General features: G+C 41.0%; 1 protein-coding gene across 1 annotated transcript in view; it reads left to right on the forward strand.

Moving 5' to 3' along the window:
* CAP2 (cyclase associated actin cytoskeleton regulatory protein 2) overlaps positions 1 to 26,912 on the forward strand; it is a 189,026-nt gene that overhangs the window by 147,475 nt on the left and 14,639 nt on the right. The window contains exons 5-7 of the mRNA XM_066377118.1: positions 1,202 to 1,345; positions 1,671 to 1,756; positions 7,160 to 7,265. Of these exons, the coding sequence (XP_066233215.1) occupies positions 1,202 to 1,345; positions 1,671 to 1,756; positions 7,160 to 7,265 (336 nt within the window). The remainder of the gene's footprint in view (positions 1 to 1,201; positions 1,346 to 1,670; positions 1,757 to 7,159; positions 7,266 to 26,912) is intronic.

Below are 26,912 nucleotides of genomic sequence, written 5' to 3' on the forward strand. Positions count from 1 at the left end.
GATACGTAGCTGAGGTCGTGGTTAAAGAAATTAAAGAGCTTTAGGGGCTTTTCTATTTTATTTCCTACAAACAAGATTCAGAGCCTCTTCAGCTGCTTTTACCAAACTAAAGACAAGATTGTTACTATTTCTTTGGAAAACACACACACACAAAAAAAATTCAGGTCACCTTGTATCTGCTCTTCAAAACCAGAGGATGTAGAAAATGCTAGGGCAGGGGTCGGGAACCTATGGTTCGCAAGCCAGATGTGGCTCTTTTGATGGCTGCATCTGGCTCGCAGACAAATCTTTAATAAAAAAATAATAACGTTAAAAATACAAAACATTCTCATGTACTACAATCCATTTCCTACAGCTCATGTTCATGGTTGTGGGTAGCTGGAGCCAATCACAGCTGTCCTCCGGGACAACACCAAATTTTTATTGGATAATGCGTAACATACACAGGTTGTTGTATGGCTCTTATGGAATTACATTTTAAAATATGTGGCATTCATGGCTCTCTCAGCCAAAAAGGTTCCCTACCGCTGTGCTAGGGGATGGATGGAGAGATGTTACAAGCACCCATCTCTGTGACACTTCATAAGTCAGCTCACATAATTTTGAAAGTCATTTTTTACATGGTTAGAGAAATCAGTTGTTGAATTAATCAGAAGTGATCACAGGCCAAGTTGATTGAGGATATTGTAGAAAAAGACAAACCAGACTTTCAGGTAACTATAAATATTATAAGCCATCACGTTGTCTTAAAAAGAACCTCAGTGAAAGATTTTCACTTTTCACATGGATTATGGTAACTCAGATAAAAGCAAAGACTCTCCCTCACATTTTCCCACAGGAATCAGAAGCTATCCTTTACTAACCTCCCCCCAGCCCAGACGTTAGACCTGTGTGATCTATGCATGCCATTTGAAAACATAACTGATCCACACTCAGCTTCACTGTGGTCCATGAATAATTCTCTGAAATGGGGCTGTATCATATGCTAGACATCTTCCATTTCTCAAGAGACATTAACTTTGTTAAAACTACATGCAATTTTCACAGGTCAGAGAATGGAAACACAATATTATCGTAACAAAAAACAATCCATTCTAGTCTGAAAGCCACTGACAAATGGCGAGTCCTGTCTACTTCCTAGACCATCATGGAGGCCATCCACTTCTGTCCATTTCTAACAGTGCTCAATGCTTGCTTACAGAATGACGTGGCTGCACTCCTGAAGCCAATATCGGAGAAGATTCAGGAAATCCAAACTTTCCGAGAGAGGAACCGGGGCAGTACCATGTTTAACCACCTGTCAGCCGTCAGTGAAAGCATCCCTGCCCTTGGGTGGATAGCTGTGGTGAGTCCAGGTGGAGTTCCGCCCTGCACCGTCACCCTTTTGGAGTGTTTAGAATCCCTACACCCTTCCGGCTCCTTCCTCCCTGTCAGTTCCCCTGAAGGCGGGTCTGCACAGGTGGAGGGCACCAGCTCTTCCCTGTGCTGAGTGCAATCCCGGGTTTCATGTTCTCAGACCTGGAAAGCGTCTCATCAACATTTACAGAGCAAAATGTTCCTCCAGCTTTCAAGTTAACATCTACATTTCTTTTCTTCTTCCTTAAGGCATTTTCTTTCTTATCTTTTTTCTTCTTTCTTTCTATGCTTGGGTCACGGTCCTGTTTTTTCAGTCTCCCAAACCCGGTCCTTATGTCAAGGAGATGAATGATGCTGCCACCTTTTACACTAACAGGGTTTTGAAGGACTACAAACACAGGTATGTACCTTCTTTGCTGGCCAAATTTTCAGTTAAGTGCTTATCAGACTTAATATTGTATAGTTCATGACTAATTCCTTTCAAGGGAAATTAACTAATTTACCATAAATGTTAATGAAAAATCCTATCTTTGCAGATAAAGCAAAATGGAAAGTAAAATCAGTTATCCAGATAATACATGTGTTTTAGAAAGTCTGCCTCGGTTTTCTTGTAATGAATAAACTCTTACACTTGAATTCATGTTATCTATTACATATTCCCACAATAATGCAAGAGCTCTATGATGATTTGTGATAGACCAGCCCTATATGGTCACAAAACTCTTACATTGATCAAAATAGTGGTGATCAAAATAAGGTGAATGAGCCTGACCGGTGATGGCACAGTGATAGAGCATCGTCCCAGGTTTGAAACCCCAAGGTTGCTGGCTTGAGTGCAGTCTCATCCAGCTTGAGTGCAGGGTCACCAGCTTGAGTATGGGATCATTAACATGATCTCATGATTGCTATCTTGAGCCCAAGGTTGCTGGCTTGAGCAAGGAAGGAGTCACTGGCTCGGCTACAGCCCCCCAGTCAAGGCATATATGAGAAGCAATCAATGAACAGCTAAAGTGCTACAACTAAGAGTTGATGCTTCTCATCTCTCTCCCTTCCTCTCTCTTTCTGTTTCTTTCTCTCATAAAAAGAAAAAAAAAAACGGTGAGTGAGCAGAGAAGAAAAGAGGAATCAGCAAATGAAGAATGAATGAAGAGTGGAAATGAGATAAGACAATAAACCAGGCCAATGAGAGGGAAACCAGAGACTGCATTAAGATGAAATACAGTCGGGGTGAAGAGAGAGACATCTCTGAGAATAGCAACCACTCAGAGGGCTGTTACCAATGAGTCTGAACCAAGGGGTTTGCCTAGAGAACCAGGTTTTAAATTTTAAAACCATTGCTTTCTATAGCCCAAATCATTGATCTCAGAGAGACCTAAACTAGGGTTAAAATTGAAAATGGGACCAAATGGAGACATACCAGCACTGAGAATATCCAGGAGAATGTCTCCTAACCAACAGCGCTGCCTCTTTGTACAGTTTATGTATTCCATGTTAGCAAATGAGGTCTTGTAACTTTTAAGAAAGGCAGCTTTGAGAGACTTACGGATGCCTTTCTCCTCTTTCATCCTAAGGGAACTTCGAATAAAATAATTATACCTGGTAACAGACTTCCTGCTCCCAGAAAACTGTGGTTGAGGCCATGGTGCCCAATGAGCGATTCCAGATGTTGCCATGGTGTATGAGAGACTATAGAATTGTAGGATAGGAATGAGAAATGGCATCAAAAATGCAGAACACCCTGCTCTTCTCACATAAAAGTAACAGTTCAGGAATAAATTGTGTTACAAAAGCTGGGCATGAAAATTGTGTTGGCATGAACCTACACCCACGGTGACTCTCACATCATAAAAGATCTCCCATACCTCGTCCTTTTGTCAGGACTGGACGCCGTAGGCACCACCTAGGTCTCTGCCTTTTTGCAGAGCACCCTCGGAAGCCATTTTTGTTTTTATCCCAGGTTGTCAGCTCCTGGCCTCCTCCCAGTTTCTGCCTGAGAGTATGTTGGGGCCATGGGTATGAGTGATTCTCTCCAGGTGGTAGCATAGCCAGGAGGGTTGCGGTTTTTCACTTTTTTGTACACGTGCAACTAGAGCCAAGAGTTTGCCCTTCGATGTCAGCTACTGAGTAGCAAACATACTTCTGGCAGCATCAAGGACAACTCAGTTACCCTTAATGGACCACCTGAAGACTGTGTCGTATGCCAGGGAAATGCAGTCAGAGGGGTGGATGCATTGACTTCACCTCTGGAAGTAGCCAAACCAGTCCCAAGTCACTGGTCAAACTCTCAGAAGTGGTCATGTCACAGCAGCAGAATACTGCACACCACTCAGGGAACACTCATTGATGGGGGCACCCAAGCACGCTGTGCCTTCACTTTTTGGACTCAGTGCTCCTGAAGGAGGTTGCAGTTCTTTGCCACTCATTGCTGCCTACCTGCAGACAGGCTCATGCGTAGAGGAGTTGAGTCAGGCTTCTTTGTGGTTTAAACAGAAGTGCTGCGGGCAGTGGACTCTGCATCTTTGCAACACTTACGACTGGCTTAACTGGTGGGCTCTGTTTCAGTAAATGAATAAAGTCAATTGTTTTGACCTATGGAGAGATGGTCTCTCTGAGTCATAATCATTAAACTCACATGCCCTCCCACAGCTTCTTCCAAGGTAAATGAAAACAGAAGATGGATCTGCAGCTCCTAATGTGTCATCGTTGGGTCATGCTCAACACGTGGTCTTGTAGAGACTGACTTCAGGCTAGAAGACATAATATTGTTATTTCTTTTTTTTTTTTTTGTATTTTTCTTTTTTTTTTTATTTTAATTTTTTTTTTTTAATGGGGTGACATCAATAAATCAGGATACATATATTCAAAGATAACAAGTCCAGGTTATCTTGTCATTCAATTATGTTGCATACCCATCACCCAAAGTCAGATTGTCCTCTGTCACCTTCTATCTTGTTTTCTTTGTGCCCCTCCCCCTCCCCCTTTCCCTCTCCCATTTCCCCCTCCCCCCCGTAACCACCACACTCTTATCAATGTCTCTTAGTTTCACTTTTATGTCCCACCTACGTATGGAATAATGCAGTTCCTGGTTTTTTCTGATTTACTTATTTTGCTTCGTATCATGTTATCAAGATCCCACCATTTTGCTGTAAATGTTCCGATGTCATCATTTCTTATGGCTGAGTAGTATTCCATAGTGTATATGTGCCACATCTTCTTTATCCAGTCATCTATTGACAGGCTTTTTGGTTGTTTCCATGTCCTGGCCACTGTGAACAATATTGTTATTTCTTGTTTCAAGTTTTGTTAGAACTTTCTTCAAATCACAATCACACTGTAATAGTTAAAAGCAAAGTTAATTTGCTTATACATGTTTGGACTTCAATGTTTGTAAAACATTTTAAATAGAAGGTATATTGAACATGCAGCCTGTTATTTCTAGAACATCCATAGATGTGTGTTGTGTGTAACATGTACATACATATTTGCATATGTATGAACATTATTATTTTTTTTTTCCAAAGCTGGAAACGGGGAGGCAGTCAGACAGACTCCCGCATGCGCCCGACCAGGATCCACCCGGCATGCCCACCAGGGGGCGATGCTCTGCCCCTCTGGGGCGTCGCTCAGGTTCCATCCAGAGCCATTCTAGCACCTGAGGCAGAGGCCACAGAGACATCCTCAGTGCCCAGGCCATCTTTGCTCCAATGGAGCCTCACTGTGGGAGAGGAAGAGAGAGACAGAGAAGAAGGAGAGGGGGAGGGTTGGAGAAGCAGATGGGCACTTCTCCTGTGTGCCCTGGCCAGGAATCAAACCCGGGACTCCTGCACGCCAGGCCGACGCTCTACCGCTGAGCCAACCGGCCAGAGCCGTGAACATTATTTTGAAATGATTTTAGTGCTCTAACAATAGCTGTTGTATATATTGCCTCCTATGTGCAGGGCACTATACTAAGACTCTCACAAAGCCCATAGGATAAGGAAGCTGATGTGAGAGACATATGGAGCTATACTTAGCCTTTTGGGTTTTGACTGTGAAAGTACAAGAAAGTTGTTGGTCAAATCAGTTTGTAAATATGATTTATATGTTTGCTCGCTTATAGTTTGCATTGGGTGTGGGGGACAGGCTGTAAGCAGGTCGGGTCATTTTAGCCTAAGGCTTAGTTTTAAGACTAAGCTTTTCCCCACACCCTTGACTGATTGCATTATGTGGGGTGGTGCACTCTCATGAGGAATCCCATCATGCCCCAGATAAGTGACTTTGTATCAGAGACTTCCTTGTTTGTATATTGGATTAAAGGTTTGGATTTCTACACTATAAAGTGGGGCAGACCGGGAGTTTGCTCTCTCTCTCTCTCTCTCGGTTCCTGAGATTAGCATTAGAGAGAGAGCAGAGAAAGGCCACGTGGAGGAAAGGAGAGGCAGCCAAGATGGCGGAGTGCTGAAGGAGCAGCCAGTTTGTGCAGAGAGAAGCAGATGGTAACAGAGGTGAATAAGGCTGGTGAGGTAAGAATCTTTGATTCCAGAAAACTCGGATTAAGTCAGTAGCTTTATAAGCACTGAATGAGTGGGTTTTGGAGCCCAGTGTGTGTTGTACTTGCCCGCCGGGTGCAAGCTAGGATTAAAGGTGATGGCCCACCAGTTCTTGGCTCTGTTATTTCATTACTGTCTGTCCGAATCCAATGCAAACTTGCATGGGCCAGGCGGCTGTGATGGTGGCCGTGGATACTGGCTTTACAAAAGTGAAAATCAAAAATGTAGAACAAAACCACAGTGACAGTTTTCCTCTTTTACAGGTAGCTTAATTATGGCTTCAGTTCTCATTTCACTTCTCTTAAATGGCACGACTTCATACAATGGGATTTGAAACATGCTGGTGGTACTTTTCATGGAGCTTTTCAAGGAGAACAGAATAAAATATGTCCAGGGAAAAGTCATTATTGACAAGAGCTTTAGTAATAGAGATTTCCTTCTGTGATTACCTTCAGATTAATGGCCCAGGTTCATGATTAAGTGAAATTATTTCATCATTTTCTCATTCATCACTACTTCATTCAGAGTGAAAAAAAAATTTGTGAAATGCAACTATTTTTGCTTATCTACGAGTTTAATATTTCTAATGGTCATTTCCATCCAGTATGTTAATCTTGTTGAGAAAGGTAAGCATTTATTACATCTTGGTTCAGTAAAATTAGAATAAAAATACTAGTAATACCTTGCCTAGCTTACATTGTCGATATGAATATCAAATTAGGGTAGTTTAAGTGAGTGTTACCTTTAAAAGTGTTTAATGATTGATACTCATTTGTAGGAAAATCACATAACAATAACTTCCTTCCCAGACTAAAATTATCCAGTTTGGTTATACTTCAACCAAATAACTCAACCAAATTATTAGAAAACAAACCAAAAGACTCTTTCTCTTTTTAATATCATCCTCCTTCCTGAAAGCACATTGTTTTTTATTTAGCACTAGAAGCAGTACAGAAAGAAAGGGTCACCTCTCCACAGTCACCTTCCCATTAGAGGTGACATGAGGACACATGACCTGCATTGGCTTGGTTCTGTGGGGTCCCCCTCCGAGCTCCTGTCTGCTCCACACCTGCAGCTTACGGCACTTGGCCCCCTTAGGAGAGACCTGCGTCTCCTTTCCTGCAGGGTTCTCCTTGGAATCAGCTCATGGTGACTGAACCATTGTTTCAGAGTCATCCAGCCTTAGTGACTGATTACCGTGTGCCTCTCTAATTTCTTTTAAATCTGATTTTAGATCCTAATTCCATTCTCTTCCACTCTCTTTTATAACAAAGTGATCTATGCCATGTGGATTGGGTGAAGTCATATTTGAACATTTGGAGCGAGCTTCAAGCATACATCAAGGAGCACCACACCACAGGCCTTACTTGGAGCAAAACAGTGAGTACCAAGCCCTCTTCCACCTGAGTAACAAAACACCACAAAATAGTCATTCCAAGTAGCCCTGTAATCTCACACTTTAGAATTTACCTCGAGGAAAACAGGAAATAAAATATACATATAGAAACGGTTTATGAAAGTGTCATTTGTCATAAAAAAAAATCTGGAAACTGCCTACATGACACACAAGAAGAAAGTGATAAAGTTATCTATGGCAAGAGCACTTGACAGCTATTAAAAATAACATATGACAGTCTGACTGGTGGTGACACAGTGGATAAAAGCTTCAGTCTGGGACACCGAAGTCCCAGGTTTGAACCCCGAGGTCACCGGCTTGAATGCAGGCTTGTCAGCTTGACCACGAGGTTGCCAGCTTGAGCATGGGATCATCAAAATGATACCAAAGTTGCTGGCTTGAGCCCAAAGGTCATTGGCTTGAAGCTCAAGGTCACTGGCTTAAGCTCAAGGTTGCTGGCTTAAACTCAAGGTCGCTGACTTGAACCCAAGGTCACTAGCTCCCCTGTGCCTCCCAGTCAGGTACAGTTGAGAAAGCAATCAATGAACAACTAAAGTGCAGCAACTATGAGTTGATGCTTCTCATCTCTCTTCCTTCCTCTCTCTCTCTCTCTCTCTCTCTCTCTCTCTCTCTCTCTTTCTCTTTCTCATTAAAAAAAATAATAACATGACAATTACATGGGAAATAATTTACTAGTCAGTTTAGTGATAAAGTGCGAAAGTTTATGAGTGCTAAAACAACATATAGATCAAGAAACAATGTGATAAAAATAGAAGAAAACAAGATTTGAAATTGTTATTAATTCTAAGAAGGTAGCATTATGAATAAAATGTTTTTTAATGTTTTTGCTTTCTCTTTGTTTTTTTTTAAAGTTTATTGAATAATCTTTTTGCATACTTAAGCAATTCTAGTACTTTGCATTATATTCCAATCCTAAATTAAAATCCCAGGCTGTGTTTGTTCCCACTTTAATTCCCACAGGAGATGCTGATCTGACCTTTGCCCTCTTCTTCAGCCTTCTCTCTTACCTTCCCTGTCTTACTGCATCCCAACACAACCAGACTACTCGTGGAATCCTGAGCACCTGCAATACTTAGGTTGAACCAAATTGAATTGTAGTTGTTTCAAAATATGCAAATTTTGCCTGACCAGGTGGTGGCGCAATGGATAGAGCATCGGACTGGGATGCCGAGGACCCAGGTTCAAGACCCCGAGGTCGCCAGTTTGAGCGTGCACTCATCTGGTTTGAGCAAAAGCTCACCAGCTTGGACCCAAGGTCGCTGGCTCGAGCGAAGGGTTACTCGGTCTGCTGAAGGCCCACGGTCAAGGCGCATATGAGAAAGCAATCAATGAACAACTAAGGTGTTGCAATGCGCAAAGAAAAACTAATGATTGATGCTTCTATCTCTCCGTTTCTGTCTGTCTGTCCCTGTCTATCCCTCTCTCTCTCTGTCTCTGTAAAAAAAAAAAAAAAAAAAAAAAAAAGTGCAAATTTCATATGGTTCAGCCATTACTGCAATGTCCCAAAGATGTATATTGCTATGTGACCTGAGTTCCCTGGGAGAAGTCCCCTCTCCCTCTTCTCCAAAACTCAGCTTCAACATCACTTCTTTAGGAAGCTTCCATTGATCTCCATAAGCTCTCCTCCCAGAATGGGTGGCCCTCCCTCTATACCACCTTCATCGTTGTGTTGTACCTCAGTTATAGCTCTTAGCATTAGAATTGTCATTTTTTTGTGTACTTTTGAAGCTCTCTCATTCCACTGGAAACTCCTGTCTATCTCTAGCCCCTAACCTAGGACCTGGCACGGAAGAAATACTCAGTAAACAGTTTGAGCTAAGTTGTGATTTAAGGATCTTTTAGAATCTTTTTGACCTTTTAAGAATATACAGTACACTTATTTAGGAAATGCTTCTCATGAAAAATCCTTTCTGTTAGAAATGAATGTTACTATTTAATGGTCACAGTGGATAGTCTAACTGGAGTAAACGCTGAGATGAAATGGCATATTTGTGAATTCTGTTCAAGGGTAGAACCCACACTCTCCTGAGAGCCATACTCCATGACCTAACCTTGTTCTAAATGTTAATATCAATAGATGGGGTTACATACAAAGGCAGAATTTATGATTTTTCAAGGGAGTTTGGGACTTTCGCATTTGTTCCTCAACACTTGTACAATGTTAATCTTGACCCCTAAAGACTGATATTTCTTTTTATTTTCAACTCTTCCTGTTTTTTCCATACCTGAAATGTACATGCAGTATATAATAACAAAGTTGATTATTTTTCTTCTGCTCACAATATTATGATTTCTGAAAGAAGGGTTTTAATACAGAAGGGTATGTGTGGATGTTGGTGGGTGTTTATAAAGATTAATTGAAATTGGCCCTGGCCACTTGGCTCAGTGGTAGAGCATTGGCCCAGCATGTGGATGTTCTGGGTTTGATTCTCAACCAGGGCACACAGGAGAAGCACCCATCTGCTTCTCCACCCTTCCCCCTCTCCTTTCTCTCTGTCTCTCTCTTCCCCTCCAGCAGTCAAGGCTCCATTGGAGCAAAGTTGGCCTGGGAGCTGAGGATGGCTCCATGACCTCTTCCTCAGGCACTAGAATGGCTCCTGTTGTGATGGAGCAATGCCCCAGATGGGCAGAGCATCACTTCCTGGTGGGCTTGCCGGGTGGATCCCAGTCGGGCGCATGTGGGAATCTGTCTCTCTGCCTCCCTGCTTCTCACTTCAGAAAAATAAAAAAATTAAAAAAAAAGATTAATTGAAATTATTTTTCATACGCTTCAAATGAGATGCTCTTTTGTAATAGTTCAGTTTGTCATAAAGGGGAATTGTCACGTTTGCCATGAAGATAGGTCATCATGAGAGAATATGAAACTAAACATCAAAAGTCCTTGGATGCCTTATTATTTCGTGGTAGATAAATAGAAAAGGAATAAGAACCCATTTGTTGTTCTTATATCATGTCAACAAATACTAGCCTATTAACTCTCTAATGGTACCCATGAAAAATGAACAGAAAATTACTTTTTTTTATATAAATAAATTTTTATTAATTTTAATGGGGTGACATCAATAAATCAGAGTACATATATTCAAAGAAAACATGTCCAGGTTATCTTGTCATTCAATTATGTTGCATACCCATCACCCAAAGTCAGATTGTCCTCCATCACCTTCTATCTAGTTTTCTTTGCGTCCCTCCCCCTCCCCTTCCCCTCTCCCTCCTTCCCTCTCCACCCCGTAACCACCACACTCTTGTGCATGTCTCTAAGTCTCATTTTTATGTCCCACCCAGAAAATTACTTTTAAATGGTTTGAATAACTTTAATTCAATGTGAAAAGCTGAGTAATTGTGTTTTGAATGTAAAAAAGAACTGATTAATTATAGAAAAATAAATGTAGTTGTTTTGCTTTGTTCTAGAGCAGCGGTTCTCAACCTATGGGTCGTGACCCCAGCGGGGGTCGAACGACCAAAACACAGGGGTCGCCTAAAGCCATCAGAAAATACATAATGCATATCACGTATTTACATTCCAAATCATAACTGTAGCAAATTACATTATGAAGTAGCCACCAAAATTATTTTTTGGTTTGGGTCACTGCAACATGAGGAACTGTATTGTGGGGTCACGGCATTAGAAAGGTTGAGAACCACTGTTCTAGAGTGAATATATATGTGTTTAGGAATATATATGCCTTGTAACAATGACTTTCAAACTTTCTTAAGGCAACCCATAGTAAAAATACATTTTACACACACACACACCCTACCCACAATACTAAAATAAGTTTCACAATACAATACTTTTTCTTACTATACGATATGCATTCAGATATTTTCCATTTTATTCATTTTCTATAAAATTCTAGCTGATACCTACTAAATTCGTGACCTAATAGGTCACATTCCACATTTGAAAAAAACATGTTATGAAATATAAATGTTACATTTATGCAAAATATGATACTTAGAGCATGCATTGCGCTGTATAGATTGTCATAATAAAGATGACAGCTATTATTTATTAAGCACATATCACACTACTGGAAAATTTCATTCAAAATCGTAATCATTATAAAGCAAAACATCTACTTCACTTTTTATTATTTTTAGTGAAGGAGAGGGCGGGCGGGGGGGGGGGGGACAGACAGGAAGGGAGAGAGATGAGAAGCATCAACTTGTAGTTGTGGCACTTTAGTTGTTCATTGATTGCTTTCTCATATGTGTCTTGACCTGGGGAGTTCAGCCAAGTCAGTGACCCCTCGCTCAAGCTCATGAGCTTGGGCTCAAGCCAGCAAACATGGGGTCACATCAATGATCCCACACTCAAGCCGGCAACCTCGGGGTTTCAAACCTGGGTCTTCAGTGTTCCAGGCCAATGCTCTATCTACTGTACCACCTCCTGGTCAGGCAGAATCACAGCTTTCTTGCAAAGAAGAGGGATAGAGCTCTTAGAATTATCCAAACAAATGGCATTTGGGAAGGCAAAAGAAATGAAAATTATTTCACTATTTGCCCACTGATCACAACTATGTAAAAAGTATGCATGTAGAAAATGGTAAGGGTCGGCCCTGGCCGGTTGGCTCAGTGGTAGAGCGTCGGCCTGGCATGCAGGAGTCCCGGGTTTGATTCCCGGCCAGGGCACACAGGAGAAGTGCCCATCTGCTTCTTCACCCCTCCCCCTCTCCTTCCTCTCTGTCTCTCTCTTCCCCTCCCGCAGCCACGGCTCCACTGGAGCAAAAGTTTGCCCAGGCGCTGAGGATGGCTCTGTGGCCTCTGCCTCAGGCGCTAGAATGGCTCTGATTGCGGCAGAGCAATGCCCCAAGATGGGCAGAGTATCTCCCCTGGTGGGCATGCCGGTTGGATCCTGGTCGGGCGCATGCGGGAGTCTGTCTGACTGCCTCCCCGTTTCCAGCTTCGGAAAAATACAAAAAAAAAAAAAAAGAATTTTATAAATAGGATAAAATGTGGTTGTTTTCTTAACTTTCTGGCATTAAACTTCACAGAATTTTGTTGTTTTGTGTGTCTTTCCAAATTGCTTTAGCTTTGAGAACAACTAGGATATAATTATTTTTAAAGCAGAATAAAGCTATCCACCGATGAATGTGTATAAATCTTATGTAATGATAATGTCATTATTTCTGTTAATAATGTGGATATAAAAATATATATAAGTTATCCCATAACCAATTCATCCATCTTAACCTCCCCCAGAAACTCCAGAAAATGCAAATAGTTGGAAATGGTTACAGTTTTACACAAGGTGGGGTTTTATCTTTCCCAAAGTAAGAGACTTTATGATCACTGCTTTTCCCCCAGGTAGGTATTGCTTTTCAGCCCATTTATCAACGTAAAGATCAAATATCCATTTACAAAGGGGAAATTTAACAGTTTGCTTGTAATCAAATTAGAATTCAGCCAGAGGGTGCCCTGACTTACTATAAATAATGTATGCTGTGTAGCATGTTATTAAATATGTATACCTTTCAGTTTTCAAGATTTCTGACCTCTCTGGCTTCATCTTGATTTTATAAGCAAATATTCAATCTTTCATATCTAAATTTCCATTTAATCTTTAAACAGAATTATTTTATGCATTTTTAAAGAAAGAAACTTAATAATTATTTTTGCTCTTGTTAAGAAAAGGCTTTTTACACACATTAGTTTCAAGTTGTCCCAAACCTGCACATTAGGTGTAATCATGAAAGTGAACGGATGAGCCTCGGACCATGTGCTGGCGGCTGGATCAGCAGCTTGTCGGATCTCTGTGGCTGTGGAGAGTGGCTCTCTCCAAGGTAACTGACCACAGCAGCAGTCTTACTTGCTCTTGGGGTTTTAGCTGCTGCAGGGTTAGGAAGCATCATTGAGTAACAAATGAGCTCCAAATGCACAGATAATGAAGTTAGGTTGTAAATGGCAATGAGTTCAGCCTGAAAGAGGATACCTAACTAAACATTCCTTAGGTACCTGCTACCCCCCTATTCTGAGCAAGGTGCTGAGAATACAAAGATGGTTGATGACTCAGGAGACGCAGTTCCTGTCCACTGCAACTTATCCTAGCTAAAACTATAAGCAATGTAACATGATAGAATGGGGAGAATAGCATGCTAGAGGTAAGCGCAAAGCATGATGAATAGCATAGACCAGGAAGATGTGGGGGGACACCCAGTCCTGTGTTGTAGTGAGGTTCTTGGGCCTGCAGCAATCAGGGAACTTGTTAGGAATGCAGAATCTCAGGCCCCACCCAGGCCTACTGAATGAGAACCTGCCTTTTAATAAGATTTCCCCTGTGTTTTATATGCACATTAGAGTTTGAAAAGCACTCATACATTCAACCTGGACCAAAGGAGTCCAAGTTGAAGGAGACTCAAGGAAAATCATTATTTTTTCCTCATCCCTTTATTGAATAACTGTTCATTGCTGCCTGCCGTATACAAAGCACACATCAAGCATTGTATTTACGCTACAGTTTCTGCCGTCAAACAGCAAGTTTTAATTATGAAGCAAAAATAATAACAGTACAAGCCTGTGTGGAAAGTAAACCTTGTTAATTAGACTTCTGGGTGGGCAAGAAGGGCAACAAAGCAGCTGACTTTTGATCTGAGCCTGAAGGAGGAGTGGGTGTTCCCGAGGCAGACTGTACGGAAAGGGCAGTTCTTAGCAGAAATCAGCACATGCACACAAGACATGAGCAAAGTACTTTGAGAGGAGAGCTGATAGTTTCACGAAGCTGAAGAAGGCAAGAGGTGAGGCAGATGCGTAAAATGGAGCCAGATGTGTAAAATGCGTAATCCTTACACAGAGGTGGATTAAGGTCGGTTGAGGCCCCAGGCACAGAAGAAAATATTGGGCCTCTTATAAAAGAGAGACAAGGGGAAAAAAAATACACGTTAACCATATTTTTAAATAAATAAAAAATATTATGTGCTATTAATATTAAAATTGCACATACAAAACCAAACTTGGTGTCATTAGGAAAAAAGTATAAAGTTGGGGTTTTGTGGGGCCCTTCAGAAGTCAGGGCCTAGGGCTTGCATCTAGTGTGCCCATCGTTAAATCTGCCTTTGTCCTTATGTGTCATCCTGAGAAGATATTTTTATGGGGTATACAGGATTTTCTCCCTTCCTCACAGGTTTTTAAGGAGAAAGTTACACACAGTAAAAAAAATGCAAGACAGATAGAAAAGAGAAGAGATAAAAGGCCCTGGTACATGATAGAAGACTAGTAGACAGCCAGGAGTGGGGTAGTTAGTATGTGACATAGAATGTGACAATGCAAAGAAAGAGAGGAGTGGACACTGAGTTGGAGGACAAAAGGAAGAAGGCAGAGAGAGGGGCAGAGAGAGATATTAACTCTAAACACAAAGTTCCAAAGCTGGAAGTGTGGGAGAATCATAATAACATCAGTGAAAATCAGGAAATCAACAGGAGGGGTTAATAGAGGAGCAAGAAAAAAGTCCTGAGCTCACCATGTTGTTTCTGGGAAGCGCTGGAGATGGCTAGCGGGAGCAAGCAGGTAAAATGCAGGTCTGAAAACCACTGGAGGGGGCACCTACAGACAATAGTTAAATACATGAGAAGAGGGAAGAAAGAGAATACGATAGAGGACAAAAGCTTGGGGGATGCTATTATTTAGAGAACGCTGTAAATCAATCAAGGAGATAAGAGAACTAGAGTCCAGGGTCTCAGAGCTCCAAGGAAGATAGGCTGGCTACCACTGTCACTGTGACAATTAGGGGAGAATAAAGATAGGAATAGGCTACCACCATCTTTAGAAAGCAGTTTCTCAAGGATTAGAGGTAGATGCAGGTTTATAGAGTTAAGAAGTGAGAAGGTTTTATGTAATGATCTCTTGGTTATTTATTGACCAGTTGTCTGATTTGATAGATTACTGCCTATAACTTCGAAGTCTGCCTTTTGAAGTTTTGGGATAATTTTCTTTTTACCTGTGCTATATCTTCATTAGAATAAGTGTAGGTTAAGAATAAATATCTACTACAGTTTTATATACAATAGTTTAGAGTTAGCTGTACTGTATAGCCCTAAGTAAGCTTTTCATATTTGGAGCTATTTTTATTGTCTCATAAATACCTTTGCATTTTATTGCTAGTTGATAAGGCTGAGTAAATATATTTTAGAGTATTTCAATCTTTTTTTTCTCCCTAAATCAAAACAGTAGTTGCTTTTTAAACTGCTTCCTTGAACAATCAAGATTATTTTATTTGCCAGAACTTTTTCATAACCAAGAACATGAACTCTCTAAACCTGAAGGCCAGCAAGTTAATATATTGTACATTCCTGATTTATTTAAACTATCACCTCAGAAATTTTTTTTTCTCAGAAATATTTTTAATTAAGGTGTGCTTATGTAGAATTTTTTACTATGTCACCCTGAAAGCAGTGGAGTAACTGGGGGCACCCCGTTGCCCACGCTGTCCCCCACCCCCTCTTAGGAAAATGAGGAGGCTGTGGTTTAAGGGTGTGTGCTAAGGGACTTCCAGAGCAGGGCTGGGCACCGGGATAGGAGGGCACCCTGAGTGAACTCGCTGTCAGTCCAGCCCAGATTGGAGCCCCATACAGCACGCTGGGTTCTTATTCACTGCTAGGGTGTTGTGCTCCAGGGTCCAACTTCTTAGCCTCTACTCCCCAGGGCCCACCGCTCACTCCCTGGGGACTGGGCCTCCCAGTCACCAGCTTCATACCTCAGTGACTTCATCCATCTCCCTGTCCCTCCCCAGTGAGAAAAGGCAGTGACAGAGAGAGCCTCTGGCTCATCCTTTTTTTAGGCTACTAAGTGGTAGCAAATCTTTCTTTAAAAATGAATGTTACCTTTTCAAATGGCCAAAAGCCATTGAGACCCTCTTTGAAGAGAAATTAACCCTAATTATATTCTTTTCAGTCAAAAGGAGCAAAATACAAAAGCAGGAGTGATTTCTTTTCTGTGTATGTTTCAGTAAAAGTGTCTGAAGGCAATTCTAAAAGAAAATTTTGAGTAGTGATAGTTTCATTAGGCAAGTGTGTCACATCAAAAGCAATCCTTGAAAGGCAATTCTAATGTGGGCCCATGAGGTTTTGTGTGATTGCTAACAATTCAGTTGTATATATTTGGCATAGAGGCAACACTCATGTCTCTGCTGTAGGAATCCCATTTCCCTTGCTTCCTAGTGCCATTCATCCTTCAAGGTCTGTTTCCAGAGGTCTACTCCCTGATCTCTGCTGACCAGCTTGTCCTGCCCCGAGCTGAAAGTCATCCTTTCCCTGCACAGAACCTCTGTAACACTTCTCAGAATCTATATTTCTTATATGATACTTAGTACTTTCTGCCTTACAGAGCAGTTACTTACTTACCTCAGTCAGGATTTGTAAAGCACCTATTGTTTTTCAGGCACTGGGCCATAGTATGGTAACGTTAAGATGAATAATGAGTAGCACTTCAGAGCCCAGGCTTGGGAAATGGCCAAACCTGAATTCACAGACAAATTAGGGTGTTCCTAGCAGGTCCTGAGAAAAGAAAAACAGGAAATTTTCTCTTAGGAGAACTCTAGAAAACCTACCAAAGAAGAAACCTTTGAACTGAGCCTTGAAGGATAGTTAAAAAATTTCCAGATAGCCTGACCAGGCGGTGGCGCAGTGGAAAGAGTGTCAAACTGGGATGCGGAGGACACAGGTTCGAGACCCTGAGGTCACCAACTTGAGTGCGGGCTCATCTGGTTTGAGCAAAAGCTCACCAGCTTGGACCCAAGGTCGCTGGCTACAGCAAGGGGTTACTCGATCTGCTGGAGGCCTGTGGTCAAGGCACATATGAGAAAGCAATCAATGAACAACTAAGGTGTCGCAACAAAAAACTGATAATTGATGCTTCTCATCTCTCCGTTCCTGTCTGTCTGTCCCTATCTATCCCTCTCTCTGACTCCCTCTCTTTCTCTGTAAAAAATAATAATAATAAATAAATAAATAAATAAATAAATAAATAAGATACTTTAAAAGAAAAAATTTCCAGATAGTAAATTAGGAAAGAGCCTTCCAAACAAAGGCACAGCCTGAGCAAAGACACCAAGGCCCATAGCCAAGTGCCTATTGTCCGGGAACACAGATGTGTCATCTCTCTCCTCCGAGGCTATAAACTCATGGAAAACAGGGTCCTTTGCCCAGTCCACTGGGATCTGCAGCAGTGACTGGTACAGGGCCTTAAACACATGCAATGACAAACACACTTGCTAAACTGAGCGTGTTGATTTGTAATCACTTTTCTTCACAGTGAAATTTTCAAAGCATTATTCCATTAACTATACCACTTCTGTGCTTTGTTCAAGAGACACATAAATCAAATTTCTTTTTCCTCCTATCAAATGCCAATAATAGAAATGAATGATGTATTTTATTATAGAGGCATGTTGATTACCAGTGCCTCCCCTGCACCTGTCCCTTGCCACCTGCATGCCCCTTATTCCCAATGCATGTAATATTAGATTAAACAAAAAGGTTTCTTGAGAAGGGCCGGTGGAAAGGTGCAGATTGTCTTTTAAAGGTAAAATGAACCCTTCATAGAAGATAACACGGAGCCAAGCCCAGACCACAGTGGTTTGGTCCAGGTTGCACCCTGAGACAAGCTGAGCCAGCAGACCTTCTCCCAGACCTAAGCACCAATTAACCTTTCCTCTGAATTTTGGGGCTGAGATTGGGACAAAAGTGACACTGTGTTAGTGTGCCTCACCTATAGAGCTCAGCAGCCATTGATGCTTCTATTTTTTTTTTACTTTTTCCTAAGTAAATAATATATATAATACAGAGCTAAAAGGACGTCAGCTTTATGCCAGCTAGGATTTTGCCTCACCGCCACCTCTACCATCTACCAAGTGAGGATAATTTGAGCAGTGCAGTAGTTTCTTTATGAGTCTAAAATCTAAAAGAAAATTGAAAAATTTTCTTAATTAAATGATAGTTCAGATCTACGCCTTTCTGGCCAAATAAAGTAATTGTCCAGATAATTGAAGTCACTCTTGGTCTTCATAGAACTGTTGGCTATCTATAGTTTCTTTCTTTGATGAGTATACTCTGCTATCTTTAACTCTGGAAAAATTTCCCATGGAAAATTTAATTTTATCATTCCTTTTATTTTATGAGAAATTTTATTTTCAAGCTGCCAGTATTGGCAGATGAAAAGAAAAGACAATCTGGAAATTCCACACTTAGCTCTGATAGCAGACACACAGCAAGGCCAAACTCACGACTGAGGCTCCTTCTAAAGACAGTATGTACAAAGCCGGCTCGCTGAGCAAGTTAGAACGTGGTCAGTAGACTCTCTCGACTCTGCTCTGAAGGCTTGCTCTGCTTTCATCTAACATTTCTACTTTCTGTTGAACAAGAATCACCACCTATGTTCTTGGGAGGGCCACATTTGGTATATAAATTAGGAAAACAGTGAACATAAAAACACTAAAATTTTCTAAATAAAATTTTAAAAAGGCAAAACTAAACAAAACAAAAACACTAAGTTACTGGCTTCCACAAACTAATGTAGACTGTGTACATTATTCACAGACTGTTTCCACTTAAAACTATTATTCCTTCTCTGAAGGGACTTTGTCTCTTGTTCTTTTTTCATCTACTGCCAAGCTCACATCCCTCCCCGTTACCAAAGCATGACAGAGAGCCTGACCTGTGGTGGCGCAGTGGATAAAGCATCAACCTGGAAATGCTGAGGTCGCCGGTTCGAAACCCTGGGCTTGCCTGGTCAAGGCACATATGGGAGTTGATGCTTCCAACTCCTCCCCCCTGTCTCTCTCTCTCTCCCTCTCTCTCTCTCCTCTCTAAAATGAATTTTTAAAAAAATTTTTTTTCTTTTTTCTTTTTTTTTTCTTTTTTCCGAAGCTGGAAACGGGGAGAGACAGACAGACAGACTCCCGCATGCGCCCGACCAGGATCCACCTGGCACGCCCACCAGGGGCGACGCTCTGCCCACCAGGGGGCGATGCTCTGCCCCTCCGGGGTGTCGCTCTGTCGCGACCAGAGCCACTCTAGCGCTTGGGGCAGAGGCCAAGGAGCCAACCCCAGCGCCCGGGCCATCTTTGCTCCAATGGAGCCTTGGCTGCGAGAGGGGAAGAGAGAGACAGAGAGGAAGGAGGGGGGGGTGGAGAAGCAAATGGGCACTTCTCCTATGTGCCCTGGCCGGGAATCAAACCCGGGTCCCCCGCACGCCAGGCCGATGCTCTACGGCTGAGCCAACAGGCCAGGGCTTTTTTTTTTTTTTAATTTAAAAAAAAAAAAGCATGACAGAGAGACCACAGTAGGGTGGGGAGCCTAGGGAGCGGGTTGCCATCAGACATCATTGGTGAAGTCAGGAGTTTTGTGTTCTTCCTTACCTTCCCTCTTTACGTCAGTCTCGGCATAAGGGCGTTTGGGCTGGCCTCTGAAGGAAAGTACTCGAAACGAGCCACATTTCCTTCATAATTGTGGGGCCCCCTTTTTATTTAAACTGCATGTATCATTGGTACTAGTGTTCTGTTACTATAGATGAAATGGGAACTAGTCCCTCAATTGACTTTTAAAAAAATATATTAACAAATATATGCTTAAAATATTATCCAGCATTTTATTGTAGTGTTTCTAACAATTCTGTTTTCTTGGAAAGGCCCCCAGAAACTTTGTTTTCATTGGCAGAAGAAGTCTCAAAATGATAGGAAGTGATAAAAATAAGAGAATAAAGACTAAGATTATAAATTTGCTTTGGCCTACACTTTGTTGTGCAGGATGATCATCTGTTAGTTTATGTGCAATCTTTTTTCTTGATTATAGTTGTTTTCCAATAAGAGGATTACAAAAATATGGATGTAAGATTTGCCAGTAGTGACAGAAATTGACAAATTTGGAAATGTATCAGTTTTACTCATTTCTTGATCAAAATACATCTTGCAGAAAATAGAAACTAGTTTTGGTGTCTAAAATGTAAACAAACCCTAAAGCAGTGGAAGTCAACCTGGTCCCTACCGCCCACTAGTGGGCATTCCAGCTTTCATGGTGGGCGGTAGTGGAGCAACCAAAGTATAAATAAAAAGATAGATTTAACTATAGTAAGTTGTCTTATAAAGATTTATTCTGTCAAATTTAGCAAAAATCCGACATAAAGTACTTGGTAAGTAATTATTATTATATGCTTTAACTTGCTGTAACTCTGCTTTATAAATTTTATAAAGTAAAGTTACTTTCCCACTTTATAAATCACCATTACTGTGGAACTGGTGGGCGGTTAGAAAATTTTACTACTAACAGAGATATAAAGTGGACAGTAGGTATAAAAAGGTTGACTACCCCTTCCTTAAATCATGGATTTGTAAAACATTTCTCACTGCTGTGAGAACTGAGTTATGGATATAGAAAGTCTTCAGTTCTGAAACTAGTAGTTCTTTCTTTTAATCCCCCCTCCTTTATGTGTCCTATTACACAAGACCATTCAAGATCATTTAGATCATTTTTCTTTGGTAAGATTTATAAAACAGCATTTGAACAAAGGTTCCATTATAAAACATTGTGAATTTCTGTAGTTTTAGCATGTTAATAGAAGTGTATTTGTGACTAAAGTGGCTTGAAGATTTTTAAACTGCTTTTAAAGTGTGTAGTTGGGCACATGTAAGCTGTCACTGCTACCAGGTGATTAGTGGGCCAGGATGGCTTCAGGTCACAGCTGAAGACAGAACCTAACTGAGAAACAGACGACAGCCATATATGTGTGTATGAAGGGGAGTTGGGGTGCTGACTGGGAGGGAAGGGGGCAGGGTGACAAAACCCAGAAACAGTACCACTGCCTGTCAGCTGTTTCATTTTGCAGTTTTATCTATGATCTCCATATATATTTAAAGACAGGTGGCTCAAAATATTGCTGTCACTAAAACTCGTTTTATAGAAAAAACACTGTAACAAAAGGTCTGTTATGAGAAACACAATTCACTTGTTCCAAGACACTGTCTCATGTTTTTATTTTCTTGGTCTCTGCTTTTTAAAATAATTATAAAAACACAGACCAAGCTATATAGGTATATAGGTTGCCTGCCCTATCCTTAGATTTGGAGATTATTAGAGTTATTTATATCTACATTTCTCTCATGATGAAACCATTCAGTGTCTCTTGTAGGACCTCTGTTATCTACAAAGCATTTAATGGTGGGTGATAGCAGCCCCTTCTCTGATTGTCCTGTGCCCACTCTCCTAAGGAGAGGTGGTCACACCCAGTGTCCTGTGCTCATGTAACACATGACACATGTCAGATTGCATCTACAAGTAACTTATTTATGTACTTGAAACTCCCACTAGGTTATAAGCTTCTTAATAGGAGATATGCCTCCTTCTTCATCGTATACGCAGGTCATAGCAAGGTGGCCTTCGGTGGAATGAGCCTTACTTTTATTCTAATTTGCTTTCAATTTCTCTATTAAAGAGTTAGATTCTATTTAGACCACGTTATCTGCTACTCCTATTCTATTGGGTATAAAAAATCTTGTAATTTAAAATGTGAAATTTGAAAATGTCCAAACAATGTAATTATTAAACAGAAAATCTTAGATGGAAAGCAAATCTCTTTGTAGCAGATTTTTTTTTCCCACATAAACAGCAGTGTTTCATGATTTGCTTCGTTTTGTCCTAAAGACATAAAACCTCTGTCTAAAAGTACCCTGTTAATACTACTTTGTACAAACTAAACAAAATGAATAGTTGAAGTGCTTTTTGTAGATTATTTAGCTCTAAAGCTAAACAGTACCTAAGTCAACTGGATAACTAATGCATTGGTGTTTGTCATTGAGGATAGAAGTGGGTTGTTAATTACATACATAATTGCCGCTAGCAAAATAATGTGGAGATATCATTTAAGAACTGGAAGTAGTATCCCTTTCAAAATAAAATCTAAATTCTTAAGTAATAAAACTGGTAATTATTTCAAGTAGCATTTATCAAAAAAGTCGATGCACATTAGTACATATTATATGCACTGTAGTTATATAATTTTATATATAGTATACATGTAGAAAGCAAAACACAACAAGCTTTCACCTGCTGCATACAATGGTTTCTTTATCTAATAGTCATAGTTTATATATTTAAAATCAGCGGAGGCAGCTGTTCCCAAGACAGTTGAAATTAATTTAGAGAAAAGGATTGGTAGACATTTGTGACCCTCCTCCAAAAAAAAAGTATATAATCAAACATCTGCTCTCAAAATTAGTCTTAATAGAGCTTTCAGTAATAGCATTTTTAGATTTTATGCTGTGTTCTTGCTACATAAATGAACTTTTGCCCCCTAAATATGGCCATTGAAAATCATAAATGTACTGCTTTTTCTTTCTTTTGAGTTGTAAGCCATTGTTAAAATGACTTGAATAAAATGTAGTGGGTTTCTTTTTCAAGGTTTATCTTTCAGTCTGGGGCCCTAAGGTACTTGAGGCTCCTTTCATCAACCTAATGAAGTAGTTGGTTTTTTTTTAATAAGTGAGAGGCAGAGAGATAGACTACCACATGTGCTCGGACCAGGATCCACCCGGCAAGCCCCTACCAGGTGATGCTTTGCCAGGCTGGGCCACAACTCCATTGCTTGGCATCTAAGCTATTCTAGCACCTGAGGCTAAGGCCATAGAGCCATCCTCAGCTCCCTGGGCCAACTTTACTCCAACCATTTGAGCCATGGCTACAGGAAGGGAAGAGAGAGAAAGAGAGAGAAAGAAATGGGGGTTGGAAGAAGCAGATGGTCGCTTCTCCTGTGTGCCCTGACCTAGAATCGAATCCAGGACTTCCAGATGCCCAGCCGACTCTACCGCTGAGCCAACTGGCCAGCGAAGTAAAGTAGTATTTTTTAAAGCATTTGTGCAGGGAGGGAGTTTCTGCTCCTTATCTAAGGCAAAGTCTCCCTTCAGGTTTCTCACCTGTGCTTTTCAACCCACGTGGCCTGTGCCAGTCACCGAATATCATCATCCTGTAGGTCCTGAGCTTTTAAATGTATAATTCTACACCATTGAAATAAAATTAAAGTAATGGTGAGGGTAAGACACACCATAAAAGAATTTTTTATTAAGAAAAGGGTTTTAACAAAATAGAAACAGATTCATAGATACAGAGAACAGACTGACAGCTGCCAAAGGACAGCAGGGTTGGGAGTTGGTGCGAAAGGTGAAGGAATTAAACAAAGAAGAAAAAGATGCTAACAGACACAGACAACAGGATGGTGATTATAGGAGCGAAAGGGCATGGGGGGAGGTAGAAGAGAGTGAAACTGAATAAGTGGTGATGGGAGGAGACTTGACTAGGGGTGGTGAATGCACAGTACAGTGTATACATGATGTATATGGGATGGTACACCTGAAACCTGTGTAACTTTATTAACTAATGTCACCACAATAAATTTAACTTATAAGTTGAAGGAAGGAAGGAAGGAAAGAAGGAAGGAAGGAAGGAAGGAAGGAAGGAAGGAAGGAAGGAAGGAAGGAAGGAAGGAAGGAAGGAAGGAAGGGGAAAGAAAGAGAGAAAGAAAGAAAGAAAGAAAGAAAGAAAGAAAGAAAGAAAGAAAGAAAGAAAGAAAGAAAGAAAGAAAGAAAGAGAAAGAAAGAAAGAAAGGGTCCTTTTAGAAGGAGTATTTGGAGAATTTGCAAGTAAACAGCATCTTTTAAAAAATGTCTTAGTTTTAGTCTGCATGTGTCAATCTGACCCTGTACTGTATAGCCTCTATTCCGAGAAATTAAAACAGTCTGCAGGCTAATTACATGTTATCCCTGTGACTCTCCCAGGACCCTCTTGGGTTCCTGGAGCAGGCACTGTTGCTTCAGAGGCCCTTCCCAGCCCTTGTCTCAGACATTTGTCCTTCTGAAGCGATTCTTCTAATGTCCCACACGGACTTAACCTGAGTGTGAGCCGAGCCATGCCTGCCCTCTCCCAGGGCTCCTTCTCCACTTTGCTGCACATCCCGCAGGGCCTCCGCCCCACTAAGAAGGAGAGGCAGTGGACCACTCACTTACCAGGTGACCAAGGTGAAAGACCCTGAGCTGAGCCCCACTTCTCGTTCAGTAGACAACCCAGTGCATTGCCTCTGCCAGGAGCGTTTCTCGCTAAAAGGAAATCACACCAACAGGCACTGCCCCTAAGTCACTGCTGTCCCTAGGAGGGGGAATTAGGTCTCCATCCCAGAACAACTTGAGCAAGAGGCAGGGAGCCAAGATTTTGGGTGCCAGCTTCCCATCACTGGAACCAGTGGTACTCAGGAAAAATGAATGCAGCAAGGGGTCAGTCTCTAGAACCAGAGCACAGTCGCAGCAAACCAGCATCAAGGGTGACTTGGTGCTGAGGTGCCAGTGTCAACTCCTACGACTTCTTACATCCCCATAGGATCAAGCTTGTTCCGGAGTGGCTGGAGGAGCTCAGTCACCTGCTGAGGCAGAAGAGGGACAGAGCAGGTGTAGAGGAAATGAAATTAAGCGGGTTTTACATCAACTCCTAGAGGTCCATGGGCAGCACTGCATATGTCTTAAAGGCAGCCATACCTCTGCTTCTTTCATTTGACCAGTGACTATTTAAAAAAAAAAATGTCTGAATAGAATATTAAAATTTTCTCCGAAGAGACTTTATTAATTAAAATAAATTTATTGTGTTATAATTGACATGTAACTTTATATTCTTTTCAGATGTACAACATAATGATTCAAAAGTTGTATATATTGCAAAACAGTCACCATGATAAGTCTAGTTAGCATCCATTCAGCATGAAATTACAATTATTTCTTGTGATGGGAACTTTTAAAATTTACTTTCTTAGCAACTTTCAAATATATAATACAGTGCTATTAACTATAGTCACCATGCTGTACATTACATCCTTAGAACTTACTTATTTCATAGCTGAAAGTTTATCCCTTTTGACTTCTTCACCCATTACCCTGGACCCCACCTTGGGCAACCACCAACCTTGAAGAAAGTTTTAGAATCAAGCAGGTACATACTTGAGTTGTGTCTCTGCCATTGACTGGCTATTTAATATTGAGTCAGCCTTTCTGACTTCCTGCTTTATATTCTGTTAAAGAAAGATTTCAATATTGTGATGACTGAGATCAGTCTCAGCACATAGCCTAGAAGGGTTTTCCCAAACTTGTCAGCACACTGAAATCACCTAGGGACCTTCAAATATAGGATGGCTGTGTCCCACCTCTCCAGAGAGCGTTTCTGTAATGTGGCTTGGGTTTTGGAATTTTTAAGTGATCCCCAGATGATTCCAATATTCAGACAAGTTGGTGTGGAGCTTGGCATAGAGCCTGTCCCATCCGTAGCATTAAATATCTGTTAAGTGAATGGAAACAATTAGTGCCTGGCACATACTAGACTCTTCAAAATTGTTGGCTCCTTTCCCTTCCCTGACCGTCTCCCTTGTTTTTATTGGAACTCCTGAAGATGTAATGTTGGACTGTGGTTCCAGTCAGTGTGCTGCCACTCATGGCCGGGCACATGTGAGAACTCAGGCTGCTCGGGAGTCTGTGCTGTGATACCCTACAGGTGGAGGAGAGGAGAAAGGCAAAGTTGCCCTGCAAGGGGCAGCCCACAAAGCTCCTGTTAAAGGGCTGTCTAATGAGTTTGCTTTCAAGTACACTGTATACTATAAAGCCCTGGAATGCTAATTATAAAAGTCACCATGGAAACCAGAGCCTAGTTTTGCCCTCTTGCTGGAGCTGATACTGGCATGAGCCAGAACGCACAAAGGATAAGTCCAAGGCAGAGTTTCAGCTGGTCCTGAGTTCCCTTTATTTTTTGGCTTTTATACGCAACATTTGTTGCAGTAAATCCTTTGTTTAGTGTTCCTGGGTCAGCCATCTGAATGTATCGAAGTTCCAAAAAGTTGAATATGTGGCTTTATTGGTTTCAGTGCCCTTTTATGGCTCTTGGCGAGAGGCTCTGAATTCTGAGAACGAGGGAACCATGTAAATCATTCTCAGACTTAGAAGCCAGTTTCATCTCCCCTTTACACAGAAATGAAGGACTGTAAAGTTGCAGTGTTTCAGATGTGGGAGAAAGGTCTGGCCCTTCCTATTTGAGTTATTATATACTTATGAGTAAAAGTAATACTTTGTGGCTGTCAGTGTCTGGAACTGAGGACTGGGATATAGTTTGATGTGCAAAACTTTTATTTTACACTCTTTATGATTGAGAGAAAATTCTCAAACTTCGCCTCAGTAACAAAATAAAAACATTTAAAATACTGAAAAAGAATTGTCAAGAATTGTGTGATCCTTTTTGACTTGACCCAAGAATACTGATGGTCAGGCTGGTCTTCCTTAGAAACAAAAATCATCCCATATTATAACTTCAGGAGTTGATCTCTAGCCTGCTCAGTATTTAAGATATGCATTATGAATAGAGAAGAATCTTTTTTAACTTCTTTTCCCCATTATAGTTGACATACAGTATTATATTAGTTTCAGGTATACAACGAAGTGATTAGACATTTATGTGTCTTACAAAGTGATCACCCTGGTATGTCTACTACCTGTCTGGCACCATACACAGTTATTACAATATTACTGACCACTTTTATGACTATTTTTATAACTGGCAATTTGTACTAAGAAATGAATCTTTTCTTTCAGGGTAATCCTACAC

The sequence above is a fragment of the Saccopteryx leptura genome, chromosome 3 (assembly GCF_036850995.1).
Source record: "Saccopteryx leptura isolate mSacLep1 chromosome 3, mSacLep1_pri_phased_curated, whole genome shotgun sequence".
Lineage (NCBI taxonomy): Eukaryota > Metazoa > Chordata > Mammalia > Chiroptera > Emballonuridae > Saccopteryx > Saccopteryx leptura.